The 23011-nt window shown below is 62.4% G+C and overlaps 1 protein-coding gene across 16 annotated transcripts in view; it reads left to right on the top strand.

Annotated features, from left to right (window-relative positions):
• The window catches only part of COL18A1 (collagen type XVIII alpha 1 chain), a 94642-nt gene extending 73659 nt beyond the window's left edge, over positions 1-20983 (top strand). For 3 of the 16 annotated variants that reach the window (XM_086319762.1, XM_086318969.1, XM_086319286.1), the window contains 31 exons: positions 218-271; positions 412-570; positions 1437-1499; positions 2298-2324; positions 3681-3812; positions 4158-4220; positions 5399-5425; positions 6180-6215; positions 6578-6649; positions 6957-6992; positions 7285-7374; positions 7820-7849; positions 7925-7951; positions 8140-8202; positions 8434-8508; positions 9306-9332; positions 9555-9608; positions 9899-9973; positions 11724-11792; positions 12368-12410; positions 12895-12957; positions 15332-15375; positions 15640-15762; positions 16231-16384; positions 16467-16540; positions 16899-17027; positions 17457-17489; positions 18511-18756; positions 18928-19125; positions 19564-19679; positions 20547-20983. In XM_086319762.1, coding sequence (XP_086175888.1) covers positions 218-271; positions 412-570; positions 1437-1499; positions 2298-2324; positions 3681-3812; positions 4158-4220; positions 5399-5425; positions 6180-6215; positions 6578-6649; positions 6957-6992; positions 7285-7374; positions 7820-7849; positions 7925-7951; positions 8140-8202; positions 8434-8508; positions 9306-9332; positions 9555-9608; positions 9899-9973; positions 11724-11792; positions 12368-12410; positions 12895-12957; positions 15332-15375; positions 15640-15762; positions 16231-16384; positions 16467-16540; positions 16899-17027; positions 17457-17489; positions 18511-18756; positions 18928-19125; positions 19564-19679; positions 20547-20760 — 2616 coding nt within the window. In that variant the 3' untranslated portion in view covers positions 20761-20983. Of the gene's footprint in view, positions 1-217; positions 272-411; positions 571-1436; positions 1500-2297; positions 2325-3680; positions 3813-4157; positions 4221-5398; positions 5426-6179; positions 6216-6577; positions 6650-6956; positions 6993-7284; positions 7375-7819; positions 7850-7924; positions 7952-8139; positions 8203-8433; positions 8509-9305; positions 9333-9554; positions 9609-9898; positions 9974-11723; positions 11793-12367; positions 12411-12894; positions 12958-15331; positions 15376-15639; positions 15763-16230; positions 16385-16466; positions 16541-16871; positions 17028-17456; positions 17490-18510; positions 18757-18927; positions 19127-19563; positions 19680-20546 lie in introns of those variants that run through there. The other 13 variants (XM_086319592.1, XM_086318892.1, XM_086319196.1 and 10 more) reach the window with 9 other exon arrangements.
• Positions 20984-23011: the final 2028 nt, after the last annotated feature.

Raw genomic sequence — 23011 nt, 5'->3', positions numbered from 1 at the left:
TCCAGACCCGGCCTCCCCGGGGTGTCCAGGCCCAGAGACTCAGCTCCTGCCCCCGTGGGGGTTGTTATGCAGTGGGGCTGGGGGTCAGCAGGAAAGTCCTGCATGGCTGTCAGTGAGGGGCCATGCTCAGGGAAGCCCAGCGCTGACCAGGCTGCTGCCTTACCAGTGACTGGAGGTGGACGGCCTGGGCCCCTTCTGACTCAGTCTCTCTCCTCAGACCTTCATCGACATGGAGGGATCCGGTTTTGGCGGCGACCTGGAGAGCCTCCGCGTGAGTGTCCCTGGGCTGTGGTGGTCGTGACTCTGCTGTCCCCAAGCGCCAGTGGAACCTGTGGTGCGGTGTGAGGCCTGGCGGGGCACCCTGCAGCCGGTGCTGTGTGCAGTGACCATGCTGTGTTATTCCATGTCCAGGGCCCTCGCGGCTTCCCCGGCCCCCCGGGGCCCCCTGGCGTCCCAGGCCTGCCAGGAGAGCCAGGCCGCTTCGGGATGAACAGCTCGGACGTCCCTGGACCCGCAGGCCTGCCCGGCGTGCCTGGGAGGGACGGGCCGCCTGGGCGTCCAGGGCCCCCGGTAAGCCTGCCTGCTCTCGCCCACCCTTGTTCACGTCCAGGCCTGCGAGGGACAGTGAATGTGGGCACACGTCCCCTTCAACAGCTCTGTACTCCCCACCCCCCACATCCTCCTGGGGGGCTCCTTTCTCTGGGCCCCTCTGTGTGGGAGGGGCCCAAGTGGGCAGCCCCGTGGTTCTGGGTGCCAAGCTGCAGGTGACTGTACGCAAGGCCGCTCACCTCCCTGGCCACACGCAGGTCGGCTGGCCTGGCAGAGGCCATTTCCAGGAGTTACTTTCATGGGGCAGGAGTGGGCCCTGCTGCCCGGAGAACGGGGCCAAGAGGGGCCCATGTTTGGGCGACTCGCTGTGCACAGGACCCTCAGGATTCCGCTGCCCTAGCCCCCAGCACAGGGGACACTGCACCGTGGCCAGGCGGGGGCCCGGGGGCGTCGCTGTTGAGACTGGGTCACAGGAACCAGGTGTCTGCAGGCTGACTGTCACCAGAAATGTGCTCAGGGACAGAGTTGAGTGTCTTGTGTTGTCCTCCAGAAGGCCCGAGGACCTTTTGCCAAGAGTCCGCAAGCAACCCAACCTCAGCCCCTGAGGCTGCCCCCTCCCTGTGGGGCTGGCCGCCCTACTTATCCTCCACAGTTTGATTGACAGTTCAAATTAAACTAAAAACGTGGAAGAAATAAATAAAAACCCAATCAGAGTTATTCAAGTGCCCTCAACTGTGCTCCGTAGGCGGGTCTCCCGAGAGCGTGGCCAGGAGCATCTCGGGTGTTGTCCAGGAAACCTGTGGACACGCACATGGTCATCTACTGACCCGTGAATTCTTTTCAGTGACTGAATTCCATCTGCCCACACTCTCCTCCTCTCTTGCCAGGGACCCCCAGGTACTCCAGGAAAAGACGGACAACCAGGACTGACTGGACAGAAAGGCAGCCTCGTAAGTCCCTCCCCCATCGCCCAGGGTGCTGACCTAGCTCCATAGCATGTGGGTGTTTGGATGGCAATGCCCCAGCTCACCGGGGAGGAGAAATGGCAGGCCAGGGGCCGTAGGACTTCAGTCCACCTGGGAGCTGTGGTCATCACAGCCTGACAGCCGGGGAGCCCTGGGTTCTCTCACTGGCTGGGAACCAGCTGCCGGGGCTCCTGTAAAAACCCAGGACCTTGTTCATGCTATGTATTCATAACAGTGATTGGCCTAAGGGTTTTGAAGAATATTGATGCTTTAGTTGGTTTGAACATTTTATTTCAAGTTTGTATTTTGGTTGCATTAGTAACAGAGAAACTTAAAGGCTGCACACCTGTAACCGGGCCTGTGGTTTCCATATGGCTTTGGGGGGTGGATCTGGGGAGGAACCCACACAGTCACATGGAGACGACGCTCCCCACGATCCTTCCTGAGAACCGGCTATCTGGGGCTCAGCAGAGGAGCTGGTGTTAGGGAAACCCTCTGTGCTCAGAGTTCTGCAGCTACTGAGCTAGAAGGACTGTCCTCCTGGGTGTGTGTGTGGGGGGCGGTGTTCACCACTGGGCAGTGAGGTCACCTCTGACCCCCCGACCGAGCCTCCCCCGGAGCCTTCGTTCCCATCTGAAGTGGGGGGTGGGGGGCAGACAATGGCAGGAAGAGCCAGGGTTGCGCGAGGGCAACGAGGAGACCCTGGAAGTTTTAGAGAAAAGTCGATGGGCTGGGATGAAGCTCCCGGTCCGACTGTGGAGTAACTGCTCTTTCCTCCTGCAGGGTGAGGCAGGCGCCCCAGGACCCAAGGTACAGATGAAGCCTGGTGTTGCTGTTCTACCTGAGCGGGATGGACCCGGGCAAGGGTGTGGGTTGGGGGCACGGCAGCCAGGAGAGTCAACCCCTAGGCACTGATCGTGGGGTCCAGTCCTGAACTGCCCAGCCATAGGTGCCACGTTTGTCCTGCAAGACCTTTTCCACCCAAGCTCTGTCTAGGGATGGTGTGAGAGCAGATGTGCTCAGGAGCTGGTAACCCAGCCAAAGCCATGAGATGGGAGGATGCAGGGGAGAAGGAGGCTGCAGGGAGGAGGGGGACTGAGGGGGGAGGGGGACTTCGGGAATGGGGGAGGAGCTGCAGCGGGGGAGTTGCAGGAGGGATGGGGCCTGCGGTGGGGGAGACTGTGGGTGGCGGAGCTGCAGGGGAGAGGGGGCTGCTGCTGGGACCCTAGTGTGTCCAGAGCAGGTCCCTACTGCTCTCACACTCAGCTGGTCCCGGGGGGTCCACACCCCCATGGCCACATCTGTGCCCCCCTCCCTGAGGCCCCAGCCCATCCGTGAGCTGGACCAGCGGGCGCTGATCTGAAGCCTCCCCAGGTGTGAGGTGGATGAGTGGGCACTGACCCACAGCCTCCCCAGGTGTGAGCGCCTGTCCCCAGGATGCTGCTTAGGTGGTGAAGTTTCCCCGTCCACTGGGGAAACCCGTGGGGAGCAGGGGAGGATGGCGGTGGGATTGGAAAGCGATTAGACAGACGGTCAGGAGGAACCTGGAGGGAGGGACAGGTTTCAAAATGGAAATGCAGGTGTGTAAACACACACATGCACGCACGCATGCACAGGTACAGGCTCCAGTGATAACCAGGAAAAGCTGGTGAGGGTTCCAGGGAGGGAAAAGGCACAGCCGGGGTGAAATTCAGCAGAGGTGAGGTCGGGTCCACTGTAGCTGAGACCCCAGGCCCTAGAATTAGATGCTCAGGTGCGGGGGCCACTTGGAGTTGAGAGCGCACGCGAGCGAGCGTCTAGAGCGAGATGCAGGAGCTCCAGTGGCTGCCCCCCAGACTCCCCGATGGTAGCGGGGTACCGCCCCCCTGCCTGCTCCTTCTAGTGGAGCTTCCCCTTCTTGCACGCTGAGCTCTGAGGCCCTGGAGGAGCGTCTCAGGCACCGCCTGGGACTCTCACTCGGTGGCGGTTCCACGTTAAGTGGACAGGGTCTCGTGGGGTCAGCACAAAGGTGCCATAGGATTTGTGCAGCCCCTGCTGGGCTGTTTGTCCCCTGGCTTTTCAGAGGAAAGCATATGCAGGATGAGGGCGGGGCACCCAGAGCGCTGGGGTGCCTGAGGTTTTAGCAACACCCGAAGCTGAGGGCGACAACTTTCTCTACCTGCACAGGGAAGCAAGGGAGACCCTGGCCCCGTCGGCGCTCCTGGGGAGCATGGCCTGGCAGGAGCCCCTGGACCCGCAGGCCCACCAGGGCCCCCTGGCCCCCCGGGGCCCCCGGGCCCAGGATTCGCCGCAGGGTTTGTGAGTACCCGCTGCTCCTGGCTCCCGGTGCCATCGGACACCCACGCTGACCGGCACTGCTGGGGCCACAGTGGCGCCGCCCCTACCTGGGCTTGTCTCAGCTGGCGGGGGTGGAGTCTTCACAGGGGAGCCCCTGGCCGTGTCGCCCAGGACGGGCGGGTCGGCCTCAGAGTGTGGAATGGGGGGACATTCATAGCCCAGCGTGTCTGGGGTCCCGGGACCCCACCCAGCAGGAGCCCTACAACAGGTGACCCCCGCCCTGAGAAGCCACCCTCTCCGGGGGTGGGCCCAGGTCTCTTCCTGTGAGGAAGAGACAGACCTGAGGGTCCCTGTGTTCTCCTCCAGGACGACATGGAAGGCTCCGGGAGCCCCTTATGGTCAACAGCCCGAGGTGCCGAGGGGCTGAAGGTGAGCACCAGAGCTGGGCTTGGTCAGCTTGGGGATGGGGCTTCCTGGGGGCAGGGCGCCCCGGGACTGGCCTCGTGGGGACCAGGAGCAGCGCCACGAGGGGCGGCGAGCTGCCTGTGTCCAGGACGCTGTCTGCCTCAGGCCGCCGGGAGGGAGTTAGGTCTCCAGTGTGCGAAGTGCCACTGCTGCTGGAGCTGAACGACCGCACGGCAGGCTGGGCCCTGCAGATGGTTCTTGCTGGGAACGCCCACCCACCCCCTCCTTACGGCTGTAACTTGGCTGCACGCTTTTGACCTGAGCAGAACTGTAACTAAATACAGATGGGGCCAGTCCTACGCTATTCCACCTCGTGCCATCGTCGTGTGCACTCGTCAGGATCAGGTCCAGCTGAGAGCCTGGTGTCCAGAGATCACAGGGGCCCAGACCAGACGGACGTGCAAGGGGCGCGTCCAGGGGACAGGACACCTGGGATGGGCAGAGAAGGGGCTCCTTTCCCTCAGGAGCCAGCACAGACCCCACTGGGGGGTGCTTGGGGGCCTGCAACCAGTGTCCAGCTGGGCCCTTGAGTCTCAGCCCAGCGAGGTGGTGGCGGATCAGGCCTCCTGCACTGCGCACCACCGCTTGAGGGTCCTCACTTGGACAGAAGCTAACTGGGGAGGGGAGCAGTGTTGCCCTTTAAGTTGGTACCTTCCCCTTTATGCGGCAGAGAGGCTTAGTTTGGGGCAGTAGTGGTTGGCTGCCTTGGCATCAGGTGAAATGTGAGCCAAGGTGACCAGGCAAGATTGCAGGGGCTGGGGTCCCCTCTTTAGATCCAGGGACAGAGCTGCAGTGCGCCTTGACCCTGGAGGGGTCCATGGGCTGTTGCGTGGCCTCAGTGATGGAGACCCTCGAGTGAGGGTGAACCAGCCAGTCGGATGGCAGCGTTGTTTCTCGTTAATAAAGTGCAAGTCTCTTTGTGTTGGGGTGACTCAACACTCGTCATCTGCAGGGTGGTGCCAAGAACAGACCACTTCTGGGAGTATGCGGGTGTGCAGGTTCCTGTTGATAAATGCCGTTTTCCTCCATGTTTGTTAAAAGTTGTGAGCATGGGAGGGGCTGATTTTCTTATGGGGAAAGGCTGCACCCTCAGGGGCAGGAGCAGCCCTGACTGGGCCCTGTTCCTTCTCTGTCCCCCACAGGGACCGCCTGGCACGCCCGGAGTCAAGGTCAGTGAGAGATCTGTTAGCCTGGGGGTGCTCGCTGCTGCCAGGAGCCACTGTTCAGTGGCCTGGAGTTCCTTGTGGGGAATTTGCAAAGTACAAGAAAATCTAATGGGGGAGTGGTGCCCAGGCCTGGGGTAGGGGTGGCCTGGGTAAAGATGGCGGTGGCCCTGCCATCTTTCTGACTGCAGGGATCCAGACCCTTGGCTCCACATGTCCGAGGTCTGTGCTGATATAGGGGAGAGGGAGTGGGGCTCAGGGAAGGATCCCCCAGCCCAGGGCAGTGGGTGGCGCTGGGCAGAACCTGGCTGCTTCTCGAGGTCATCTTCACTTGGCTCTGCCCCCCACCTCTGTCCCTGGAGGACAGCGAGCCCCCACCCCTCACACACAAGCCTTCCCGGGTGTGCAGGGTCCACTGATTGTCAGCTCCTACCTGCCACCCAGTCCCTTGGAGCATTCTGCTTTGATTTGAAAGCCTTTGGGACAGTTCAAAGAATTGCTTTTTAAGGAGGATGCAATTCTTGCCTTTCTAAAGTTGTGACAGTCCCGAGTGCAGCTGTTCTTCAGAGGGGCGCAGTGGCCTGGCTTGCTGCACCATCCAGGCTGGGATTCCACCTGCCGGGGGCACAGGGTCCCAGCCCTCAGATCTGAGCTGGGGCTGTGGCCTGGAGCCACCTGAGTGGTTCCCTGGAGGAGGGGTGGGTGCCGCCCAGTGGGTGGGCAGCGCTCGCAACCCCACAAAACCCTTTGTCCACTTCAGGGGGATCCTGGAGCTCTGGGGCCACCAGGGAGCAAGGTAAGAACATTTCCTCAGGATCAGGAAATCCATAGTGAGCAGCTCTGGTCTGGGGACAGGGAGGGGTCCCCAGGCTGAGGTCAGGGCTTGGCTGGTCCACACCAGGCCCAGCATCGTCCTCCCACCACCCCCAAATCCACCCGCTTCAGGTGCCCCAGGTTTTCCCTCCCATCTCAGCTCTGCCATAGAGGCCTCTGACCCCTGCCCCCATGGTGCTCTGGAGGAGGCTGATCAGGTTGAATCACCCCTAGAAACCACGGCCTGGCCAGCTCCCAGACACGTGGCTCCCAGATACTGTGGCTCCCGGAAACAATGTCCACTGGGCCCTGGCTGACATGTATGCTGTCCTTGCGTCCCTGCAGGGAGAAGTTGGAGCAGACGGAGCACCGGGCCTCCCCGGCCTCCCGGGCAGAGAGGGTGCAGCTGGACCCCAGGTAAGTGACCGCCAAGGGCATCGGGGCCGACAGCCCCAAGGTCACCACACAGGGATGAGAGCTGGCACCCCAGAGTGTATCTCAGTGTCCCCACGGGGACCAGAGACCCCAGCTCCAGGGGATGTGAGTAGGGGTCCAGGCTGCCAGAGGGGTTTCCTGCATAGCTAACACCCCACCCCAGGCCCCACATGGTCAGTGAAGAAAAACTCCACGTCTTCACTCAAGGCCAGTCCCAGAGGCCTGGGGTCTCCAGGAAGCGGGGCTCATGTTCTGTGTATGAGAAACTATTTCCTTTCTGTCTCCACAGGGACCAAAAGGAGAAAAAGGGACTCAGGGAGAGAAAGTGAGTGTGGGGGGTTGTGGGAATTGATGGACGGGTTGGCCGGTGCCTGGCGGGACCAGGGCTGCTGTCCTCTGCCCCAGGCCCACCCAAGTGGCCTTGGAGAGTTGGGGTGGGGATCCAGGCTCAGAGCCTGCTCTGCCTGGGGTGGGGGGTCGCTCTCGAGACCACTGTGCTCAGCCCCCAGGCACCTCCTCACACCCCGTGGGCACTGGGAGCCCTCCCAAGTGCCAGCTGGGCTGCAGTTCACCCCCCACAGGAAACGCAAGTGTGGATCACTGGCTTTCTCTTCCAGGGAGACCCAGGGAAGGATGGAGTGGGGCAGCCAGGACTCCCGGGACCCCCCGGACCCCCAGGGCCTGTCGTCTACGTGTCGGAGCAGGATGTAAGGACCTGCATGGGTGGGCACATGCTCTGCCTGGCCCCCCAGGGCTGGTTGCGGTCATCAGGGCCACCGGTCCTCCCCCATGGGACAACCCCCAGCGACACGGGGCCCCATTCTGCAGGTTCCTCGGGGCTTCTCGGGTGGAGGTCGGGCCTTCCGGAGCTGCCCCCCGCTGCCCCTTGCTCGTGCAGTTTGTCTGCATGTCACATGCTCCTGCTGTGACATGTCCCCCCAGGGTGGGGCACTGTCCCCCGGCCCCAGGGTCCCGGGCAGTTTCTTTGGTGCGGGAGGCAGGCTCCCGGAGGTGGAAGGGGCGTCACTTCTCATCTCGGGGACCTTGGGAGGATTTCCTTTATGCTGACTCTCTGTGGGTCTCTGTGGCTAACGTCATAGTAAATGTGGCCCTCTTCCTTCTTTCTCCATGGCTCTGCTGACCCGTGGACAGAGAGTGCTGGCGAGCGTGCCAGGCCCCGAGGTACATGCACCCCAGGATGGGCTGGGCGTGGGCAGCCTCTCCAGGGGGGAAGTCCTGACTGTCCTCTTTCCGCAGGGCCGTGCGGGCTTCGCTGGCTTCCCCGTGAGTACCTCTGGCGGGGGTGGGGCGTGGGGCCTCCTAGCGCTGAGGGTGGGGGAAGCCCATGAGGCCGAGGAACTGAAGCAGGAGCCCCCATCTGGCCAGGGGTCTCAGGCAGGCGTCTGGGGCTGGGCTGTGGGTCCTGGTCCAGAGCAGGGGCGTTCCGGGCAGCCCTCTGTGTCTCCCCACAGGGACCAGCCGGGCCAAAGGGAGACCTGGGCGCCAAAGGCCAGCAGGGCATCCCGGGACCCAAGGTGAGGAGCCCCAAGGGGCTGTCTGGGGTCACTGGGTGACTGCCTGTGGGGAGGGGCCTGGGGACGGGGCCTGTGCCTGGTGCATTCCCTCTGCTTGTTTCCCTGCACCAGTGGAGGCCCCACTCATGGCTTCCTGTCCTTGGGTGTCGAGTTGGTGCCAAGGGGAGTCTACGGGGGGTGCGAGGCCCATTCTTCCCTGAGCTGGCCTTCTGACCTGCCGCTCCATTCCAGGGTGAGAAGGGAGAGCCGGGCACATTCTTCGGCCCCGATGGCAGAGCACTGACCCCCGCCCAGAAAGGAGCCAAGGTGAGGGGTGTCTGGATGAGTGCGAGGCTTTGTCCAGGCTGGGGCCATAGAGATGGCACAGAGGGTCCTCCTAAGGGGGCAGGTCCTGCCTGTGCCTGGGAGCCTCTCCAGGTCAACTTCCAGAAAGTTCTGCAGCCTTGGTCCATCGCCCACCCGTTTGCTCCTCTCCCACCAACCTGCTGGGAGGACCCCCAAAGCCTAAATCTCAGCTCAGCCTTGGACTGGCTCGCCCTTTGTCTTCTGCCCATCAGCTGAACCCACCTTGCAGAGGGGCTGGGGACTCTTGGGGGCCTTGTTTCTTGGCCTCGGCCTCACCCCTGGGAGCTGCACCCCCTGCAGTGCCCAGCTGGCCCTCAGCCTCCGGAGGCATCACCACTAGGGCTGGGGTCCAGCCTTCCTTCCTCAGGAGGGAGCCAAGAATGGCTGGGTTCAGGAGTGGGTCCCTTGGGGAGCCTGTGCCCTGGGTCCCCTGCTCCCAGCAGGTGACCCCAGCCGTGGGGAGAGCTGGACCCAGACCAGCAGGCTGTTGGGGACAGGCCTACAGGGGGGCCCGCAAACCCCAGCCTGGGCTGCAGGGCCGGCCCCCCAGGCCTGAAGCCAGGGGCTTCAGGACCCCTGGCGTGTGCCCCGTGCACGTGCCCAGGACACAACCCCCAGCCACAGCTCCCTCCCTCTAGTTCTTTCCTTCCCTTCCTGGGCTCCACTGCAGGAATTCAGACGGACACAGGGACCCCTCGGGGCTGCCTGCTGGGGGGTGACCTGAAGCCAGCTAATGGTGCCTCTGATTTTCTGTTCAGGGTGAGCCTGGCTTCCGAGGACCTCTGGTGAGTAGACCGGGCTTCCCCAAAGTGCACACACTTGCGCTGGGTGTGAAAGCACACAGGAGGCTTCGGAGGGCACTGCTGCCTGCCTGACTGCTGGGTGGGCAGGGAGCCGAGCTGACATCCGGCTGCACCTCTGAATGGGGGGAGGGTATTAGGAGGGAGACCCCAGATGCGGGTCTGGTTCCTGCCTACCTGAAACCTGGTCTCCCCTTCCCCCTACAGGGTCCGTATGGGCGGCCTGGGCACAAGGGAGAGATCGGATTCCCTGGACGGCCGGTAGGTCCCTGGGTCTGAAGCCAGGTGCAGGCGTCAGCCCAGGCCCGTGCGGAGAGTGGGCCCAGAGGGGAGTGGACTACAGCCCCATTGCTGCCCTTCCCCCTGGAGACCACCCACCCCTCAAGCATGGCTCTCTGCAGCCCTGCTCACAGGCAGCTCGGGCCCCAGAGGGACAGACACCCTGAGGAGGGCCTGGGTGGGGACAGGAGCTGCTGGGCTGGCGCCCCAGGGCCGATGCAGCAGTGCTGGCCAGCACCCTGCAGCCCCCAACCCCCTGTGCTCTGCCGCAGGGGCGTCCCGGGATGAACGGGCTGAAAGGGGAGAAGGGGGAGCCGGGGGACACCAGCGTGGGATTCGGCATGAGGGTGAGTGTCCAATGGGGTGTGCGAGGCGGGGCGGGGGCATCCAGGCCCAGGGCCTGGTCTCAGGGCTTGGGTCTCAGAGCTCAACGCTGGGTGGCTTCTGAGTGGCCTCAACGTGTGACCATGGACATGCAGAGCCTCGAGCACACACATACATGCACACACATACACGAGCCAAGGCCACGGAACAACATGGTTTTCTTGGAAGGGCCTGGGTTGGGCACCTCCTGCCTGTGGGGCTACGGTTTCTGTCACCTTTTGAGCCCAGGGTCACAGATCGGTAAGGTCGCCAGTTAGGCCCTGTGACATCTCCATCCGAGAGGCACCATCGAGATGCAGGACTCCTTCCAGACCCATCTGGGCTCTTAGTGAACCCGTGGCCACTTGGAGCCTTTTCCCTGGACCCGCTCCCTCCCAGCCTGGTCACTGCCTGGCCGAGCAGTGAGGGGTCCTGGGGGCGGCGGTTGAGGCCTCTGCTCTTCTGGGGTCTCTGGCACCACTGTGTCTTCATCTCGCCACCACCTCCTCGTGGACCAAACCGTGGTGGACATTTCATGAGGACTCAGAATGCAAGGCAGCGACCTGCAGAGCTGCGTGATGGAGGGGGACGGTCACTTCTGTCCAGGAGGAGGTCGGGGGCTGTCCAGTCCTTCCTGCAGAGCTCCGTGATGGAGGGGGACAATCACTTCTGTCCAGGAGGAGGTCGGGGCTGTCCAGTCCTTCCTGCGGAGCTCCGTGATGGAGGGGGACAGTCACTTCTGTCCAGGAGGAGGTCGGGGGCTGTCCAGTCCTTCCTGCAGAGCTCCGTGATGGAGGGGGACAGTCACTTCTGTCCAGGAGGAGGTCGGGGGCTGTCCAGTCCTTCCTGCAGAGCTCCGTGATGGAGGGGGACAGTCACTTCTGTCCAGGAGGAGGTCGGGGCTGTCCAGTCCTTCCTGCAGAGCTCCGTGATGGAGGGGGACAGTCACTTCTGTCCAGGAGGAGGTCGGGGCTGTCCAGTCCTTCCTGCGGAGCTCCGTGATGGAGGGGGACGGTCACTTCTGTCCAGGAGGAGGTCAGGGGCTGTCCAATCCTTCCTGCGGTCCTGAGTTCCCAAGGCAGCGTTCCAGCCGCTGTGCGCTTGCCCTGGTCAGAGTCCAGTGGGACTGGCTGCTTCATGGACCTGAGCTCGTGGCTCTGTTCTGCTTCAGCCCTCTCTCCTCAGCCACAGGGCAGGGCCAAAGGTGCCCGGATGCTGAGAGAGGGCGCACATGAGGTCCTAGGATCGTGGGCTCCGGGACCTTCATCACTCAGGCTGGTCCTTTGTCAAATTAGCCCTTTCAGAACAGGCACTTCTGATGCTATACGAGTGGACTGTCTCTCCTCTTTCCATGAGTGGGTGAACGAACGGAGAGTCACATTCATGCAACACGAGTAAAACCCACAGGTGCTGGCCTCGTGGGCTCCCTCTGACCTTGGAGACACATGGCCGACCTTCAAGTTGGCAGTAAACACACGAGCTATGTCTGAGGTCGTGTCCAGCCCAGATGGCCGCCCGCACGCCCCCCACGGGACGGTTTGAGGAGGACTGTCATCTGGGGCTGGGAAGGTGACAGCCGTGGCCACAGAGCAAACTGGACACTGTCTTGATTAGATGTTTTCTGACTTCACTGTGATTTTCAGAAACGCTCCGGCCCATGTCTGCCATCCTCTCCAGTGTTGGTGGCCTGGCTGGGAGCGTGACTGACCAGATCTTTCTCTTCCCCCCACACAGGGTCCAGCTGGCCCACCTGGGCCTCCGGGGCCCCCAGGCCCTCCCGGGACTCCTGTCTACGACAGCAATGTGAGTCACCGAGACCCACTCTTCTCTATACTGGCCTCCTTACCCCTCCCTGACCCCAGGGAGGTTAACCCCCAGGGAGGATCTGAGCCCTAGAGAGGGTCCAAGCCCCAGGCAGGGGCAGGCCAAGCCATCACCTCTGCGTCCGCGGTGGGGGTCCTTCTGGGAGGGGCCAGGGCAATGGGACCCAGGTCCACCCGCCTTGTAGGCTGTGCCTGGTGGGCAGTCAGTTAGAAGACAAGCCCCCTGCCCCTGGGGGGGAGATGAAGGTGGGGGAAGGGAGTCCTCTCTGGATCTGGGCTCCCGAGCATGAGCCTGTGGTGCTGGGGGGTGGACACCCCCATTTCACAAGGCTCAGTGATGTGGGGCAGTCATGTCACAACCAGAACTCCAACCCCAAGTCCTCTATCCTCTCCCCGCCTCCCTGCTTCTCTGTCCTGGGGAGAGGGGTGTGGGGGACGGGGCCTGTGTGACCTCACAGGGGCTTCCAGGGAATCTGGGCAGAGACCTCGGGTGGGTGGTGCCCTCAGTTTCCAGGGCGCCTTCCTCACTGGCCACCTTTGGCCCATACTTCACAGGCATTTGTGGACTCTGGCCGCCCTGGACCCCCAGGATTGCCAGGTGAGAGGTCCTGGGGCCTCGGGGAGGGCAGGGCAGCCCCTCCGGCCACAACTCAGAGCAGGTCTTGTGGGGCGGCCCTCACGGGGGAGCTGGATGATCTGGGACCGCAAGCCCCAGTTGACCACGGCCCGTTTATTGGGCTCCAGGGTCCCCCCTGCACAGCCTTCCAGGAGGTCCAGCTGTGGACAGGAGGGGACACCGAGCAGCCACTCGCTGTCCACAGTCCAGCTCCAGCTTCTCATGCCAGCCCCTCCCGGCAGGGGTGATGTGGCCTCTGGGAGCAGAGGCTGCGGCCCCTGGGCCGTGACCACCAGGCACTGGCTGCTCACGAGCTCTTGCTCTGAGGGTCCCCAGGTTGCCCCCTCCCTGGCCCGGGCCTGCAGTGCACTTGGCGCCCCCCGGGGTCAGGCCGTATGCGGGCAGGAGGGCGTCCTAGCAGCCTCTGTACACGTTCAGTAACAGGCACTGGGGTCTGTCTCTCCAGGGCACCAGGGGCCTTCTGGACCCAAGGGCGACAAAGGAGACGTGGGCCCGCCCGGACCGCCAGGTGAGAGTGCTCTGAGCTGGGGGCTGCGTGGGTGGTCGCCCGCCCGCCTCTGGAGGAGGGGGGCAGTCCCTCCCGGGCTCAGGGGCCCTGACGGGACGCCTGGTGTCCTGCACAGCCTTGGGGCAGGGCCGGGGGAAAGGATCTCAGGGCCGAGGTGGTGGCCAGGCAGGGTGTCCCTGCACCCAGTCTTTGAGGAGCGGGGCTGGGCCCCCATGTGAGCCTGCTGGGGAGACCCAGCATCCCCAGTGCACTGCAGGAGCCTTGTCGGCTGGGGTTCTCCAAGGGGGTGAAACCCCAGCCTCTCAATGTCCCCTGAGATGGCATGAATCCCCAGCCGAATCCTGCTTCTTCAGGTGGGTAAAATCAGATCAAGTAGGCGCTGGGAGCAGGGTGGTCAAAAGCCGGGACAGCTGGACCCCTGGGCACTGCCAGCCAAAGGGTGACTGAGGGCAGGGCTCTGGGGGAGGGGCAAGCTCAAGTTTGCCCTTCAAGCTGTCCGAGCAGAAGCTAACCTTACTCTTGAGAAAGGTGAGCTCGTCCAGGGCCTGGGTTTCTTGGGGAAGAAGTGGGCAACGTGGACAGGAGTTTCCAGGCTCGGACTTAACGGTGATGACGCAGAGGGAAGGCAACGCCAGCGCAGATTGGAGCCGTGGACGAGAGTGGGGTTTAATTGTCGGGCTGAAAACCACAGCCTCTGGATGTGAAGATTCTGTGTGACTTCAGCAGCTGGGACCCAGATGACGAGGGGAGGGGTCAGCATGGAACTCGGCCGACGTGCTGGGAAGTTGGACAAGCCGAGGGAGGTCAGACATGTGGGTGAGGACATGCGGGTCAGGTAAGGGGCAGATGGGGTGCAGGAGAGCATTTGAAGGCGTCATGGCTGAGCTTCCAAACCAGGGACGGGTTCAAGGTCGTGTTCACGCAGAGTCCACACGACCTACAGCTGATCCCTCACCAGGACGGGAGGAGCCAGAGGGTGCAAAGGTTCAAGACGTTGGAAGAAATTAGCGGCTCGCCTAGAATTCAAAGACCTGGGTTCGATCCCTCAGTTGGGAAGATCCCCAGAGAAAGGAACGGCTACCCACGCCAGTGTTCTTGCCTGGAGAATTCCATGGACAGAAGAGTGTGGTGGGCTACAGTCCATGGGGTTGCAAAGAGTTGGACATGACTGAGGGACTAACACTCTCACTAGAATCCTGCATCCCGTGAAGACATCCTTCTATAGGAAGAGGAAGCGGGCAGCAAGTCCAGCCCAGGACACGAGCCCCCCGGTGGGCTCACCTCAGGACCAACGAAGACAGAAAGACATGCCCCTGATGGTGGAGCGGGAAGGTAGAGAAGCATAGGAAACACTCGACCCAGAGTCAGCACGAGAGGAGAGGAGCCTGGAACAGTGGGGCAGAGAAGCTATGTTGAAGCTTTGGAACACAGAGTGAAGATGGAGTCAACCCAGATCCACCGGCGCATACGTTCAGAGAGTGGGTCCTCTCCTGTTTAAGGACAAACGTTGTCAACAGGACAAAAACAAAACTATGCTGCTTACAAGAGACACCCCCAAATACAAGGACGTGAGAGCTGAGGGGGAAGCAGGCTGTGGTCTGGTGAGAAGGGAGCCGTGGGTGTGTGCGCACGCCTGTGTGTACTTGAGAGAAGTCAGACAAGTTATCTTAGGGCAGGAAACACTCCCCGAAATTTTTTTTTTTTAAAGTTTATAATCAAGGGGTAAATCCACCAGGAAAACACAGCAATTCTAAATTTCTGTGCCCCTAACAACATAGCTTCAAGATACAGAAAGCAAAAAGCAACAAATCTGAAAGGAAAAACAGAATCACTCATCAGAGAGGGGGACGTGTAAGTGAGGGAGGCAGCAGCCGAGAGGCTGGGTCAGCCCGCGGATGGAGGAGCTGCACAGCCATGGCAGCGGCCCCCCCCACCGGCACTGGGGCCCCCAGGCCCTCGCCCAATGCATGGCCAGTCCCTGTGGCGTGTCTGCCTTCAAGAGTGTGACCAGGAGTCAGTGTGGAAGGCACCATACTGTGTACAGCCACAGCGTGGACGACCACGCTTTTGCCTGTGTGTGTGTGTGAGAGAGAGAGAGAGAGAGACGGTGGTTGTTAACTGAACATCCCGTGGTGGTCATTTCACAGTAAACGTCAGTCGTTGCATCCACAGTGCTGTGTGTCAGCAGTAAAACTGAACAAAAACACCAAAAAGTATCAAGTAATTGGGAATAAGTGTAACAAAACATGCAGGAGATCTCTGTGCAGAAATACAGAAGTTATAGAAAGAGGAGGAGACGTAGGTACGTTTGGGGGCCGGGGGATACGGGAGGAAGTCTGCCTCTCACCAAGCTCTCCCCCAAACCCCTCCATAGGGCAGTTCCCGTTTGACCTCCTCCAGCTGGGTGCCGAGATGAAGGTGGGTAGCATCCCTCATTCTCACAGTGCCCCTCCACGGGGCCCCAGAGGGCACCCAGGACCCGCCATCCCTGGCTCCACTTTTCGGGAACTTGGCTGACACAGTGGGAGGTTGGGAGGCTGAGTCCCGTCCTGCAGGCTGGCCAGGCCTGGGCTGCAAAGCATCTGGCTGCCTCGCCTGGGCCTAGGGCTGCTGTGCCCACCCCTCCCCATGGCGGCAGCCACCAGGAGCCGGACTGTCACCCACAAGCATTTCCATCCACAGGGGGAGAAGGGGGACCGAGGGGCCACTGGGCAGAAAGGAGAAAGGGGTGAGCCCGGGGGCGGAGGATTCTTCGGCTCCGGTGTGCCTGGCCCCCCCGGCCCGCCTGGCTACCCGGGGATTCCGGTAAGTGGGGCCCCAGGTCGCCCACAGCTGCCCACACACAGGAGCCTGGAGCTGAGGGAGGTCCCCTCTGCGGGCTGGGCCCTGACTACCCACCTTGGTCCTTTGCCCCAGCAGGGGTACCCACGCGGGAGGCACCCACAAATCAGGCCTGGGGGCTCACAGTGGCCACCCTCCCAACTGGGCCCTGATCTGGGGCACCTCCGCTCCTGCTGGTGCTGTCCTCCGCCGAATCCCCTCAGGGAGACTCTCTGTCCTGAAAGTGTCCGGGGGCCCTGGGGCTGTGCCTCTGTGTGGGGCTGCCCTCGCCTGCATCCTGGGGTCCCCTCCCAGCAGAGGGTATGCAGGACGGGGACAGGGAGGGGACAGCGGTTCGGGGACCACGGGCTAGTGGCAGATGCAGCCCAGCCCAGATGCCTGTCCCTGGCCTGGGGACACAGATGACAAGGCTCCGTGTTCTGTCTCCCCCAGGGCCCCAAGGGAGAGAGCATCCGCGGCCAGCCCGGCCCTCCGGGACCTCAGGGACCCCCTGGCATTGGCTACGAGGGACCCCAGGGGCCTCCTGGGCCCCCCGGACCCCCAGGGCCCCCGGGACCCCCTTCCTTTCCTGGCCCCTACAGGCAGAGTAAGTAGGGTAGGGAGTGGCCCTGGGCTCCAGCTCCGTCCAGGCAGGGCCAGTGTTCCTACCTCTGGCTTCTCTCTCGTAGCCATCAGTGTTCCTGGCCCGCCAGGCCCACCTGGGCCCCCAGGACCCCCTGGATCCATGGGCACTTCTTCAGGGGTAAGCACCGCCCTGCTCCTCACCTATGGGACCCTCACTGCCCAGCTACCCTTCCCTTTAGAGGCTGTCAGGGGACCCCAGCACCAAGGGCCCCAAGACATGGCTTCCAAAGCAGAAGTGGGGGCCCAGGTGTGGCTGGGGTCAGAGATGGGCAGGGGCGGATGGGAGCCACTGAGAAGGTCCCTCCGCTGTGCAGAGGCCATGTGGCCCAGGGCCTTGGGGGCTGACATCTCCCCACAGCGCTCCTGGGGCCATCCTGGGGAGGAGGGGCGACCTAGGTCTTCAGACGTCCCAGCCCCACCCCTCTGTGAGCCCTGAGGCCCCTCCGCAGGGATCCACTGGGCTGGGCTTCCAGCAGGTGAGGGTCTGGGCCACGTACCAGATGCTGGTGGACCAGGTGCCGCAGGTGCCGGAGGGCTGGCTCATCTACGTGGCCGACAGGGAGGAGCTGTACGTCCGGGTCCGGAATGGGTTCCGGAAGGTTCTGGTGAGTCCTGGACGCGCTCTCCTTGCACATGGTGGTGGGGGTGGGGTGGGGCGGCTTCCCGCCTCGCTCTGGGATGATGGGAGGTGGAAGCTCTGTGGTGAGGCCTGGTGAGGCCTGGGTGAGGGCACCAGACCAGCCAGGCGGGGTCCCCTGGGGTCTGGGCGTGACGGCCAGTGATCCCCCATCCTTGCTCACCTGTCTCCACCTTTTATTAGAAGCTGTTTTGTAGCAGTTTTAGGTTCAGAGACAAGTTGCTGTTCCTTTTTAAACTGACAGATGTCCTTACTGTGTGCTGGGCATGGGGTGGGGGAGGGGTGGGGGGCCACCAGGACGCAGCCACGCCGGCTTCCACTCAGGGGTGGGGTGGCCTGGGTGAGTGGTGCCGGCTGGGTCAGAGGTCCTGAGGTGACCCCCCCTGTTTTCTTCCAGCTGGAGGCCCACGTGCCCCTCCCCCATGGGACGGTAAGGATCGCCCCTTCTTCCCACAGCCAGCTCAGGGCTGGAGGGCCGGAGCTGGGTCCTCAGACCACACTCATTGCCCTTCCAGGAGAGAGGCTCCTTTGATTCTGGTCTTTCTGCCCTCATCCACAGGGACAGACCCTTCAGGGGTGTGAGTGGAGGGAGAGGGGGGATAGTCCAGTTTCCTAGGTAGGGGCTGTGTCACCCGGCGGCGGCTCCTCTGAATAGAAGTCACAGTTTCTCAAACAGTTCAGGAGTGGGCTCCATCCTAGGTTGTGGGCATGGGGTTCTGTGTGGGTCTGTCTGCCGCCGCAGGGGCTTGGGAGTCCCTTCTCCCACTCAGCACATAGCTGTGCCCCTCCCTCCCAGTTGCTGGGCGCTGTTCCAGGGGACAGCTGCGCCTAAGCAGGCATGGCCCCCGGCTGCAGGTGACACTGTCAGGGAGACAGGCACTAAGGTAGTCAGCGATGGGCAATAACATGGTAATATAGACACGTCTCACGTGGACACACGAGGTGGTTACACCGGTACAACTGCATTAGAGATTACCACCAGCTACCAGTGGACAGGTGTCAGAGGCTTGGGTGCTGTGGGAAGGGCAGAGTCGGGAAGAGGTCCAGGGTCCAGGTCCCACTCTGAGGGGCCGGAGGCTGTGGGGTCAGGGTGGTCCCTCCCTGGGCCAGGGGAGAAGCTGGGTTCTGAGGGTGAGGACTGGGGGCTTGGGCAGAGGGCCAGCTGACCTGACTGAGATATCAGCAGGCCGGCTCCCTCCGGACAGGCTAGGTGCCCCCAGGTCTGGGGTGCGATGCCCAGCTCACCACCTCCAATCTAGCCCTGGCCGCCCAAGAACACAGCCGGGTGCAAATGAAGGGCGCACAGGGCCGGGCATCAGGAACTCCCTGGCAGGCAGCAGACCTACACCCGCTCCCTCATGCCCCCCCACGCCACCCCACGGGCCTCACCACGGCGCCCACGCGGGTGCAGCAGGCCCGGCCCCACGCGCTGTCCGCCTCTCCCCCTGCAGGACAACGAGGTGGCCGTCTTGCAGCCCCCGCTGGTGCAGCTGCATGAGGGTAATCCCTACCCCCGCCGGGAGGTTCCACACCCGACAGCGCGGTCCTGGCGGGCGGACGACATCCTGGCCAGTCCCCCGCGCCTGCCGCACCCCCAGCCCTACCCCGGCGCCCCGCACCACGGCGCCTACGCACACCTCCGGCCGGTGCCCCCCACGGCCTCGCCCTCCCACACCCACCACGACTTCCAGCCGGTGGTGAGTGACACCCCGCCCGCTGGAGATTCCGGAACCTAGGGCGGTGGGGCGAGGCGGGTAGGGTGCTGGGGAGAGGGCGGGGGGAGGGGGGGAGGGAGGATGCGGGGCAGGGCCGCCCGGAGACCCACCGCCGACCCTGGCCGGCCGCACTGACCCGAGGCTCCCCCGCAGCTGCACCTGGTGGCGCTCAACAGCCCGCAGTCGGGCGGCCTGCGCGGCATCCGCGGCGCCGACTTCCAGTGCTTCCAGCAGGCGCGCGCCGCGGGGCTGGCCGGCACCTTCCGCGCGTTCCTGTCCTCGCGGTTGCAGGACCTGTACAGCATCGTGCGCCGCGCCGACCGCGCCACCCTGCCCGTCGTCAACCTCAGGGTGCGTGCGCGGCCCCGCTCGGGGCTCACCTCTGGGGACCCCTGCCCGCGTCTGCCAGGGGCGCTGGTGCCTCACCAGCTGGGGGAGGCAGCCCGGTCCCCCCAGGCCGTTATGTTCTGCTGTGGCTCCCGTCCCCGCAGAGTGCCCTTTACCCGGCTGTGTTCGTGGCTCCTTCCCCGAACGGGAACAATGTGCTTTCTAGATACTCCGAGGTTTATCCTCTGAGTGCCCACATCCCTCAGGACCAGAGGTGGTAGACGTGGTCCAGCTCGGGGTCCAGGGCCGGGGGTGGGTGCCTGCGTTCCTGGGGGTTAGGAGGCCTGGGGCCAGCCTACCCTTAGATGGGTGAGAGTGTTTTGGAGACCACTGAGACCACCCAGCCACCCTTGCCCCTGGCGGATGGTGACCAGACACGGGCTGACCCCCTCTCCTCCGCAGGACGAGGTGCTGTTTCCTAGCTGGGAGGCCTTGTTCTCAGGCTCCGAGGGCCAGCTGAAGCCCGGCGCCCGCATCTTCTCCTTCGACGGCAGAGATGTCCTTCAGCATCCCACCTGGTAGGTCTCCATGCGGGCCAGCAGCTCGGGTCGTCTGCATCCAAGAGTCCTGAGCAAAGGGGGATGCTCTGGCTCTGAGCCTGCAGGCTGACTCAATCCTGACACATGCTTACAGCTTAAAACCCACAAAATCCAAGATCACAGGAGGAGCGGTAAAGGTGGCTGTTTGTGGTATTACCTGAAACACCTTCATCTGGCCTGCTTTCCCAGCAAGTGCCCCCGCCTTCTGCTGGGAAGGCGCGTCTGGGAGACCACAGGCTCTGACCCAGTTTGTCACATAAACATCACAGAGAATGACTTATGGAGATTCCTCAAAGCGGGATTTCTGGGTCGGAGAACACATGTCCAACATGCTCACAGAAGTCACCAGGTGGCCCTCAGGCTGGCCCCACGCCCATCGCGCTCTGCCAGCAGGTGTGAGGACTCCTGTTTGCGGACACTTAGGGGGCTCAGGGTGTCACATGAGCCTGTGTCCCAGCCTTCACTGGGGAGCACTGCCCAGGGCTGTGCCCTGGCCTCTGTGGGCTCCACCAACCAAGGGGCTACACCTGGTTCCTAGTGAGGCTGGCAGCCTTTGCATGACCACTCGATGCCAGGTCCCCCCACCCCAAAGGGCCAGCCGTCCATGTTGCCATGCCCTGGTCACCAGGCAGTGTCCCCCCAAAGCAACAGCAGCACAGGGTGTGATCCGGGAGGTAAAGCCCCAGGACTGGGTGGGCCTGAGTGCCGGCAACCCGAGTTTTTGCTCCCTAGCGGCCCCCACACCCCACCAAACCTCTACCAGCGGGAGATACCCTCTTCTGCTTGGGCTGGCTACAGCCTGGGAGAGGCGGGCCCAGCGAGACTGACAGCTGCTGCACCTTGCAGGCCCCAGAAGAGCGTGTGGCACGGCTCAGACCCCAGCGGGCGCCGGCTGACCGAGAGCTACTGCGAGACGTGGCGGACGGACAGCAGGGCGGCCACGGGCCAGGCCTCCTCGCTGCTGGCGGGCCGGCTGCTGGAGCAGAAAGCCGCCGGGTGCCACAACGCCTTCATTGTCCTCTGCATCGAGAACAGCTTCATGACCTCCTCCTCCAAGTAGGGCCTCTGCGGGCACCATGGACAGGTGGACTGGCGAACAGAGTGCGAGAGAGGAGCCAGGCGCCAGGCAGGAGGAGCGGAATGCCCCCAGCCTGGGCAGAGAGCCTCTGCCGGCACCCCAGGGAGGGGACCTGGCTGGGACATTTGCCTGTATGGTTCACGTTTCATATAATCCTCAAGAAATAAAAGGAAGCCAAAGAGTGTATTTTTTAAAAAGTTTAAAACTGCCCGGTGCTCAGACTTCCTACTGGCCTTGTTTTGACAAGAGGCCAACTCTGGAAACTTCTGCCCAGGGAGGTGCATCCCCAGGACCTCCTGGGTACCTTGGGGCGGGGTCGGGGGTGGTGTTTGAACTGCCCCAGCTTCTCTGCTTCCCAGAAACCCTTGTCCTGCCAACACAGGGCCATCTACAGATAAGCCACGAGGGGGCGCTGGAGCTTCACCACCTTTCCTCCCAGCAGCCATCCTGCGGAAGCTTCCAAGCTTGGTGCCCCACCGCTGACCCGGGCTCCTCAGCTCCACCTCCCCGGGCTCTGGGCCTTTTCTCCTCCTGCTGCTGCTGTGTGTGGCCAGTCCTGCCACAGGGGGTGGGGATAGTCTACAGTTAGTGACCCCTCAGGCACAGAGCCTGACCCCAGCCCAAGATGTACTTGTTGAGGGGTCCATAAACCCAGCACCCGGTCCCTGGACCTGGACCTCCCACTCAGCACTAGCGTACTTTCCCCAGGGCGAGGATCACCAATTCCAGCTCCAGCCCAGCTCTGCCCAGGAGCACGTCCAGGACCCATCTGGGCCCAGATCCAAGCCCCCGCAAGTCCTGGCCGGAACTGCCTCTGGTTGAGCTTAGCACCAAGGTCCTGGGTCCACCTTTGCCGGACATGGAGGCAGAAACCCTTGGAGGCAAAGGGGGTGGCCACACGCACCTGCCCAGCCAGCTCCGAGATGGGCGAGGCTCCATGGAGGGGTGGGGCCAGCCCCGGACCGGTGACGGCCATGTGTGCCTGGTCCCTGCTCAGTACGATCTGCACCAGCACGTCCCTGGGGAAACCCACGGCGTGGCCCTCCTCGTGGGAGGAGAAGAGGGGACATTTGGGGGTGGACACAGGCATCTCTGGAGGAGCTGATGGGATGGCCGTGCTGGGATTTGTAGGCCCAGCTGCCCCAGGGCCTGCGGTCCGAGCCCTATGACAGTAAACCGAGGGCCTGGTCTGTGGCTTCCCAACAGCCTCCAAATAAAAACGGCCATTCGCACGGACGCCTGGCCTGCAGGAACTCTGTTCCTGCCTGGAGACCCCACGGGCAGAGGAGCCTTGTGGGCTACAGTCCAGGGGGTCACATAGGCAGACACGACTAAGCGACTGACTTTTGTTTTCACTTCCACTGTCAGGAGGCGAGTCCTTGTCTTGGACTGCCCAGCTGGCCAATCCTGCCAAAGGGGTATGTGCAGGTGTGCAGACATGCACGGATACGCATAGGTATGCACAGGTATATACAGGTGTGCACAAGTACACAGGTGCACAGTGCACACGTACACACAGGTGTGCAGGTGTACACGGACGCACATGGATCCACAAGGGTTTTCAGATGCATGGTCGTCCCTCAGGCCCATGGGGATTGGTCCCAACAACCCTACAGTACCAAAACCTGAGCTCAGGAATGCTCAGGAATTCTTATGTAAAATGGTGTGATACTTGCATGTAACCTATGCACATCCCTCTACATAGTCTAAATTATCTCAGATTACTTCTAATACCTAATACTACGACCCCATGACTCTACAGTCCATGGAATTCTCTAGGCCAGAATACTGGAGTGGGTTGCCATTCCCTTCTCCAGGGGAATATTCCCAACCCAGGGATCAAACCCAGGTCTCTGGAATTGCAGATGGATTCTTTACCAGCTGAGTCACCAGGGTAGCCCAAAAAATGCTGTAGAAACAGCTGTAAATACAATGTAAACACCATGGTAATAGAAAATGGAAACTCTATTTTGGAAAATGGCAAACTCTATTTTGCTTTCTGAAGCTTTCTGCATTAAAAATATATAATTTCAATCCACGGTTGAATCCTCAGATGTGCGTGGATATAGAGAGCTGCCATGGGTGTGCACTGGTGTGCATGCATACACATGCGTGCAGGTATGTACGGGTATGCATAGGTACATGGACATCAGAAGTACACGGATGTGAGCAAATACACGCAGGTGTACACAGATATGAGATATAGATACATGCATGTAACTGTTGTTGGTGG

This window comes from Bos grunniens, chromosome 1, assembly GCF_055505025.1.
Source record: "Bos grunniens cultivar Pamir isolate PY7600 chromosome 1, Bosgru_T2T1.0, whole genome shotgun sequence".
Taxonomy (NCBI): Eukaryota; Metazoa; Chordata; class Mammalia; order Artiodactyla; family Bovidae; genus Bos; species Bos grunniens.
Note: the sequence above shows the minus strand (reverse complement) of the source record. Positions and strands in the feature narration are given on the sequence as shown.